Consider the following 8,888-nt stretch of genomic DNA (forward strand, 5'->3'; position numbering starts at 1 on the left):
ACGATAAAATGTTATTATATTTTAGTTGAAAGTCTAAATATGAAAATTATAATTACAATTCTTTTCAATAAAAGCAAGAGAGTAAAAATGGGGAAGACTGAGCTTACTTGTTATTATAACAAAATACCTTAAAGGCATTAGATCATTTGTTGGAGCTTTGAGTCCATATCTAATGCGAATACAAATATTTATCTTCATATTCATGTATTGATAACATGATCTATATGAAATTTGAGTCGACAAGTTTTGAACTAAAAATGACTCACACTCATAAATTGATGAGGCGATATTTTGTTAAGAGCAAAATTATTATACTATCTTCGGAGACTACCAACCCGGTGCTGCCACATAAGATTTTCAAGAAGCGTCACGTGTCATCTAGATTTTTATCTCATATTTGATTTTGAATGAGATTGACTCGATCAAGGGAGATTATCTTCAATGTCTTATTCAGAGGTTATTTTATCTTTTCAGAGTATGCTCTACGCCATCTTTAAATAGATGTCAACTTCTACAGGTATAGACTATCTGATTACTGTGTGACTTTCTATTTCGGATATTTTTTTTCTACTGACTTGAGCGTTAGAGTTCTCTCGGGAGATTAAAGGCTCTGCCCTTGCAGGTACTTGCTTCGTGGTAAACCTCGGTGATTGGTACAGTATCATCATGAATTTTTAAATAATAATTTAAGTGATATCTAAAACTTTGTAATAAACATAAATCATAAATCGTAAATTTAAAACTTCTTATTCTCTTTAGCGTAGATATTTTTAATTAAAAAAAGGCATTTGAATAGGTTACGTAACGAACACGATTCGACAACCCAAACCAAAGGCGGTTACTGTTGCTTCTAAGTAAGAGAAGAAAAAAAAACAAAACCAATTTATCCACTCAAACAAAGTCTCCACGTGTGAGTTTCAAAGGCCGGCACGTGGAAACAGATGTCACGTATCTCTCTTGTTTTCTTTCTTTTTCTTGAAAAGAAAATTCATTGCACCTCGCCCGGAAAAGCTTATCTCAGATGTCAGATCTCGTTCTGCTCAAACCAGGAGGATAAATGACGGTCGAAAGCCGTCTTTACCAAAAGAAATAAAAGAAAATCATCTGTTGTTCTAATGTCGTTGTTTTCTTCACAAGAGGGTATTTATTTATGGTTTGGGTGATTTCATGTTTTTTTCAATATGAGCTCTGTTTTTTTGTTGAAAAAGGAAGGAAAATGGGTTTCCCAGTTGCGGAGGTGGGTGCCGTAGTTGGTACGCTGCTGCTTTCCATTGTCAAAGCACAGACGCCATTGCCAATTGACTCTCTGTGATTTATAGCAATATTATTTGTTATATTCTATAGAGTTAATCATTCTACCTAATTCCATTCCATTCCATTCCGTTTCTTCCGTCCTATCCATTGACAAAAGGCAAGGATGGAAGCTTGGCATAGGCCGGCCCGCCATTGTTGAACCTGCAGTCAGCTTTAAAGTCCTCCTTCCTAATTCTCTCATATATAATCTCATAAGAATTTTGTCACGATTCACAGGCAATCGGCAGCTGCCGGCTCCCGGATCGATGTTATTTCAATCCGAAGATCAGTGCTCCTCCTTCTCTCCTTCTCTGGAAGCGTCGGACCTAGAGCGGCATGTTCCGTCAGACGATATGCCCCGCCGCTTTTCACTCGCCGAGATTCTAAGCGCCACCAACAACTTCGACGACCCTCTGGTCATCGGAGAAGGTGGGTTTGGCAAGGTCTACAAAGGGTTCATCGACTATGGCAGCACCACGGTGGCCATCAAGCGATCCAAAGCCAAGTCGGTGCAGGGTTCGGGAGAGTTTTGGGCGGAGATCATGACCCTTTCCAAGCCCCGCCACCCCCATCTGGTGACTTTGATCGGCTACTGCGACGAGTCAGAGGAGATGATACTTGTTTACGAGTACATGGCCAATGGAACGCTCGCTGATCATCTCTACCGAAAACAACATGGTAGTAACTATATTTATTATCCCCTGAACTGGGAGGAGAGACTGAAGATTTGCATCGGAGCTGCACGGGGGCTGGATTATCTTCACTCGGACAGCGAGCGAAGCGTGATCCACAGGGACGTGAAGACCACAAACATTCTGCTGGACGAGAATTGGGTAGCTAAGATTTCAGATTTTGGGTTGTCCAAGATTTGTGCCACAGACCAGACGCATACCCATTTCACAACCGACATCAAAGGCACGTTTGGTTACTTGGATCCACAGTATTTCTTCACTCGAAGGCTAACGAAGAAGACGGACGTCTACGCCTTTGGCGTGGTTTTGCTGGAAGTGTTATGCGCGAGGCCGCCGGTTGAGAGAGTCGAGAGGGAGCAGTTTCGTAGCTTGTCGGATTGGGCTCGGCTGTGCATCAGAAAGGGGACGTTTGATCAGATCATTGATCCATCTTTAAGGGGGCAAATATCGGTGTCGTCTCTCAAGTTGTTTGCGGAGGTGGCTATCAGGTGTTTGCATAAATGTGCCAGAGAGAGGCCCACGATGGCTAAAGTGGCGGAAAGCCTCGAGCTTGTACTGGCGCTACAAATGCGCCAACCGAAGGCAATAATCGCCAACTATGTGTCAAAAGTTTCTAGCCTTGTAATTAGGGGACTCGGGATTGATCTGTGTCGGCGGATTTGGGCACGGTTTTACTGTAAGGATGCGTCGTCCTTCCGATTATGGACAGATCCAGTGCTTCCCAGCAGCGCCATCAAACAATACCGTCGCTTCTCGCTAGCAGAGATCCGTGCATCGACAAACAATTTCCACGAGAATCTAGTGCTCGGTAACTTTGGCCATTCCAAAGTTTACAGAGGCTTCATGGACTTGGGAAATGTCGAGATTGCGATTAGAAGGTGGAAATACGATGCATCAAACGAGGCGAAGATTGAGCAGATGAAGACTGAAATCTATATCCAATCCCAGCTCCGTCATGTCAACATAATTTCTTTGATCGGATACTGCAAGGACAAACGTGAGACGATGATCGTGTACGAATACCTAGCCAACCGCTCGCTGTACCATCGCCTCCATGAATTCAAGAGACACCCTCCTCTTCCATGGGGGAGACGTCTTCAAGTTGGCATCGACGCTGCCCGGGGTCTGCAGTATCTCCATGCCGGTAACCGGCTGAGAATCATCCACCACAACCTGAAATCCTTGAGTATTATCCTGGACGAGAGATGGGTCGCCAAGATTTCGAATCTCGAGTACGCCAAAGTGCTCCCCGACATTGAATCAAGCGCAATCTGTACCACGCTTCTCGGCGACAACATCGATTACATAGACCCAGAATACCTGGCAACAACAAAACTGACTACGAAATCCGATGTTTACTCGTTCGGCGTCATCTTACTAGAGCTACTGTGCGGTCGAAAACCGGTGATCCCTTCCGAGGACGAGAGTGAGGCGAATCTAGTCCCATGGTTCAAAACCAACATGGAAAATGGTACCATCGAGCGGGTCATCGACCCATATCTGGTCAACCAGATAGCACCGGAGTGTCTGGAGGAATACGTCAATGTTGCGGCGCATTGCGTGCGGGAAAAAGGGATAGAACGTCCGGAGATGGACGACGTACTGGGCAGGCTCTGGTGCGCGCGGCAGCTGCAGGAGAGATGGCGAAATCTGAGGCAGCAGCAGCAGCAGCCTCTTAGTGATGGGTTTGGTGATGAAATGGAGGTGCTTTCTGGTAGCAGCATGACGGGCAGCAGTGAAGGGATGATCAGTTACGCAAGTTTGGATGAGACAGATTACCTTTCTGGGAATCTTGCAAGATAGAGGATCAGAGTAAAGAAAGAATTCAAGTTTGGAACTTGGATTGGATTCAAAGCTTGCTCTTTACCTTTGATTGATGATTGATTAGTTTGTTTGAAGTTGTTGCGGTAGCTAGAAAAATTTTGGAAAAACAATGGGAAGGAAGCTGGTACGTACGTAAGTGGGTGGGTAAATTAACCACCACCACCACTCCTACTACTACTTGCTTCAATTAAATTATTATTATTATGTTTTGTATATAATATAACTATGTATCATTGTTCGTTTTGTTATTTTTTGATTACTTATTCCATTTTTAAATTTAATGCCAATTCTATAATAATAATAATAATAAAAATTAAATTTGAACTTATCATCCACTACTCCCCCAACACGACCCCTCCTCCTTCCACAACGCATGGGATTTGGGATTTCAATTACGCCTCACAAGTAGGGTTGGCAATGGTTTGGTTTTAATTTTTGTTAAAATCATAACTAAATCAAACTTAAATTACTAAAATCAAAACTAAACCATTACTTATTTGGTTTTAAAAATTTAAAATCATAACCAAACCATTCGATTTCGATTTAACTATGATTTTTTTAGTTTAATTCATATCAACAAATAAAGACAAATAGCATTCATAATTTTTTTTGATAATTTCATAACAAACAAAGATAAATTTTAATAAAGTTACCTTATTCTTATTTAAAGTTACAAAACTTATTGGATATAAAATCACATTTTCAAATCTACAATTGTTAAGATCAATAAATTAATATATGCATAATTAAATTATAATTTAAGCTAAAAAAAATTAGCTACGAAAGTTAATACCTTCATCAACAACATTAATATATTTTTCGTAAATTGATGCATATTCATTTGAAACGAATGAGCCAACTCCATCTAACAAAATTATAAATATAAAAAATAAATTAATATGAAGATAGATGAGGCAGAGCGCGAGAGGCAGCGAAGGTGAGAGAGATCGAGGGCGAGCGAGAGCAAGAAGGGCCGAGCCCTAGCGAGAGCAAGAGAGATGCAGAAAGCGAGGGTGATTGGCGAGCTCGCGCGGAGGAGCAAGAGAAATGAGGCAGAAAATGTGAGAGAAATTGAGGGCAAGCGAGAGTAGGGGCCGAGCCCTAGCAAGAGCAAGAGAGATCCAGCGAGGGCGAGCGAGAGCAAGAGACATGCAGAGAGCAAGGGCGAGGGCGGGCGGACGAGCAAGAGGCAACGAGGGCGAGAGAGAGTGAGAGTGGGGTTGAGAGAGGAAGGAGAAGAGAAGGGGAGAAGGGTTTGCAAGCAAGGCAATTGGGCTGGGGTAGACTAGCCTCAGGTGGGCTGGGCTCAAGTGGGCGGGATTGTATATAATATATATTATATATACATATTATACATATTATATTATATATAATATATTATATATATTCGATTTGGTTCGGTTACCCACCATTTGGTTCGGTTTCGGTTCGGGTTTTAGTTTGGTTTTAGTGAAAACTATAACCAAACCATACCCATTGAAACAATGTTCGGTTTTTCTCGAACCAAACCATTACCCAGTCAAACGATTTTTAACCGCGTTGACTGATTTGGTTTCGGTTTGATTCTCCACGATTTTAGTTGCAATTACCATCCCTACTCACAAGGGGTTGACTTCAGCGGCATTCTTTCTAATTCTCTCTCTTTTTTTATTATATTATTATTATTATTATTATAAATAATTTATTTTAATTTTAATTTTATCTTAAAAATCATATCTGCCCCCATAATACTCTTTATCTTCTTTCTTACTTCTTATTTTATTTATTTATTAATAAATTTTATTTTTTATTTTACCTTAAATATAATTTTTATTATTATAAAAATTTATTATTTATTTTACCCATAATCAATAATTAATAAGCATATATATAAATTAATTATTAAGTATACAATGAGTATATGTAGAATATAATAAATTAAAATTCACAAAATAATAAATCAATTATATACCTACACAAAATAATAAATAAAAAATTTAAAAAAAAATCACAATAGAGTTGTTCGTGGAATCGTAGATTTACAATCGTTTTGTAAGCCATCGATCATTCTTGGAGTCGTCGCTACCTCGTTGGTCTTCACAATCGTTAAATTTAATGATCGTTTTATCTTTCATCACGTCAATATCTATTTTTTTCACTTATTGTTGCCAAAATACAACAATTAAAATTTTGTGATGTGGGGTCCACTCAAGCTCGGTGTCGGGTGAAGTTAGGTTGCCGTAAGAGATGTTGCTTCAAGGGAGATTGCCGTTAGGATGCTCGCCGCAAGGATTTGCCGCTAGTTCTCGCCACTAGCTTTCGCCACTAGCTCTCGTCACTAGCTTTCGCCACGAGGCTTCGCCACAAATTTCTCCACGAGGCTTCGCCACAAGATTCGCCGCTAGCTTCGCCACAAGCTTTGCCGCTAGCTTCGCCACGAGGTTCGCCACAAGCTTCGCCACGAGCTCTGCCACAAGTTTCGCCACAAGGTCTTGCCGCTAGCTTTGCCACTAGCTTCGCCACTAGGTCTTGCCGCTAGCTTTGCCACAAGGTCTTGCCGCTAGCTTTGCCACTAGCTTCGCCACAAGGTCTTGCCACTAGCTTTGCCACAAGGTCTTGCCACTAGCTTTCGCCACAAGGTCTCGCCACTAGCTTCGCCACAAGGCTTCACCACAAACTTCGCCACAAGCTTTGCCGCTAGCTTTGCCACGAGGTTTTGCCACAAGCTTCGCCGCTAGCTTCGCCACAAGTTTTGCCGCTAGCTTCGCCACGAGGTTCGCCACAAGCTTCGTCATGAGCTTTGCCACAAGCTTCGCCACAAGGTCTTGCCGCTAGCTTTGCCGCTAGCTTTGCCACTAGCTTCGCCACTAGCTTCGCCACAAGGTCTTGCCACTAGCTTTGCCACAAGGTCTTGCCATTAGCTTTGCCACTAGGCTTCGCTGCTAGCTTCGCCACAAGCTTTGCCGCTAGGTTCGCCACAAGGATTCGGTCCTGTTAATACTGAGAAAATAGGTTAGAAGGCTCGCGGGAATCTTCCCCGCGAAGGCCCTCCGATGCCAAAGTCAGTACCGAATCCCAATGAATATTCACTAAAAAATAGTCAAAGTATATTCAAAGTGATAAGATTTACCGAAGTTGGAGGTCCCCATTAATGTCATGTAGCTGGGTATTTATAGGGCACGATTTTCAAGGGTGGTTGGTGTTGACACGTGGCGTTTGCTCAATGGGGACAACTTCAACGAAGAAGAGGGATCACCACGAACCCGCCGCGAGGCAACTTGCGGCAAGGTGCCGCGAGGTTGGCCCTTGCGGCCAGCCAATCAAGTGGCTGCAAGGCTTCAGCCTTGCAGCCAATGATTTTGGGGCCGCAAGGCTTTGAGCCTTGCGGCCAATCACTACGGGGGCCGCGGCCCTCGCGGTATGCAGCCGCGAGGCTGCCGCTTGTGAGCAGCCGCAAGGCTGGCCTCGCGGCTAGCCCATGTCGCGAGGCCCATCCTTGCGGCAGGCTGCTACAAGGCTGGTCTTGCGACTGGCGGCAATTTGTCGCCAGCTTTTTTCTTTTTTTTTTTTTTTTTTTTGATTTTCTTTTTATTTTTTCTATGGCACAACACCACTTAATGTCATCTCCTTCTTCATTGATCCTTCTCATTTTTTTTCTTTGTTGATGGCCATTGATTGGGGGGAGGGGGATTACGATGGTTAACCTAAAAGAAATCGTTCACCACTATTGGCGATCCATTTCTGCTTTGCAAAAAATTTGGCAATCGAAAATGACAACGGCGAGCGCACAAATTGGGGTTGGTTCGCCAAATTTGGAGACTTAGGGGCTGCTAGAGTCAGCCTAATGCTTAGGTACCCGTTAACAATTTTCCTCTTCCTGCAAGTTTCATATAAATTGTCAAAGTGGGGCCCGCCAACGATTTGATTTATGGGTGATTAAATTTTTTAATTAAAATATCAAACTTGAATCTAATTATAATAACGACACATTAAATAAATAAATTGATGCCCACTAAAAACTTTAAAGATTCTATATTTAACCTACACTAAAATTTACAATTAGTAATCTAAAAAGGACATTAAATCAATCAAAGCAAGAACAATTACTGCACATATATATATATATATATATGTACATGAGTTTAGGGTCTTTTCGGGCATTTCAGTCAGTTTATCTCCAAAACTGGTTTTGAGTATATATATATATATTTGATTTGGGTGACTAAAAATCATCATCTATATATATATATATAATAATAAAAAGAATTTGTGGTTTGAAATGGAGCAATAAATCTGCAGCCCGTGCGAGGAGGATGCCAATCGTGACACGCCGCCCCCTATTGATAGATAGAAATTGATGATTTCTAGATTATACGAATGACGCAAAGGCTTTCGCCCATGATCCATTCCATGGCTATCTTTTTGTCCATATTTTTTTTATTAATGGCGGTCTGAATTGTTTGACTAAGATATGGAAAGTAGGGTGCGCATTTGTAATCATTAAACACAACTCAAAAGTTATAAAGGTTTAGTTTAAATGACTTAAAGTTAAGTAATGCTAGTGATTGGCTACTTCTTAAGTAGACACCTACTTCACGTGACATCTCGTAATTTATATACAGTTTAGTCAAATAAAAAAACACATAATCATATCATATCATAGCAACTTTAACCCGCAAATACAATAACACCAAAGTTTAATTAATAATTTAAATTGAATAGATATAGATAATATTCAATGATAAATATGTGTTATTAGGAAGGGAAAAGGACTAGCAAAGAAGGCTTAAAAGTCAAATTAGGTACACCAAGGAAGACGATGGTTCATATCCAATCCAAGTAATAAAAGAATAAAAGATTAGATAAATAAGCACAAATATGTGTGCCGTATTAATTTTGATTTAATCAGTGGCTGAATAATTGGATTGTTGTCTTAATTTGGCTTTATATTCTTCTAATCAAATTAAACAATATTAAATTAATAAAAGAATTAAGATCTCGCTTTCAGGGTTCTCGGGTCAGGTTGGGGGTTGCCAACCTGCCATTGATAATTGCTTCTCCTCCATGTTCAAAGCTCTATCTATGTATCTGATATATATT

At 41.0% G+C, this 8,888-nt stretch overlaps 1 protein-coding gene across 3 annotated transcripts; it reads left to right on the forward strand.

Annotated features, from left to right (window-relative positions):
• The first annotated feature begins 1,007 nt into the window (after positions 1–1,007).
• Positions 1,008–4,057, forward strand: LOC127804673 (probable LRR receptor-like serine/threonine-protein kinase At4g29180). 3 transcript variants are annotated; one of them, XM_052341596.1, is made up of 2 exons: positions 1,008–1,140; positions 1,531–4,057. In XM_052341596.1, the coding sequence occupies exons 1-2, from the start codon at positions 1,116–1,118 to the stop codon at positions 3,786–3,788; spliced, it is 2,283 nt and encodes a 760-aa protein (XP_052197556.1). In that variant the 5' UTR covers positions 1,008–1,115; the 3' UTR covers positions 3,789–4,057. The 3 variants fall into 3 exon arrangements, with proteins under 3 accessions (XP_052197556.1, XP_052197555.1, XP_052197557.1); XM_052341595.1 differs by lacking the exon at positions 1,008–1,140 and adding an exon at positions 1,202–1,253; XM_052341597.1 differs by lacking the exon at positions 1,008–1,140 and adding an exon at positions 1,274–1,411.
• Positions 4,058–8,888: the final 4,831 nt, after the last annotated feature.

Source organism: Diospyros lotus, chromosome 6 (assembly GCF_014633365.1).
Source record: "Diospyros lotus cultivar Yz01 chromosome 6, ASM1463336v1, whole genome shotgun sequence".
NCBI classification, from domain to species: domain Eukaryota; kingdom Viridiplantae; phylum Streptophyta; class Magnoliopsida; order Ericales; family Ebenaceae; genus Diospyros; species Diospyros lotus.

Bases quoted from the DNA above. Each gene is read 5' to 3' on its own strand.
- LOC127804673 (XM_052341595.1), top strand. From the start codon at position 1,217: ATGGGTTTCCCAGTTGCGGAGGTGGGTGCCGTAGTTG. The intron at 1,254-1,530 runs GTACGCTGCTGC...CACGATTCACAG, and splicing joins GGAGGTGGGTGCCGTAGTTG to GCAATCGGCAGCTGCCGGCT.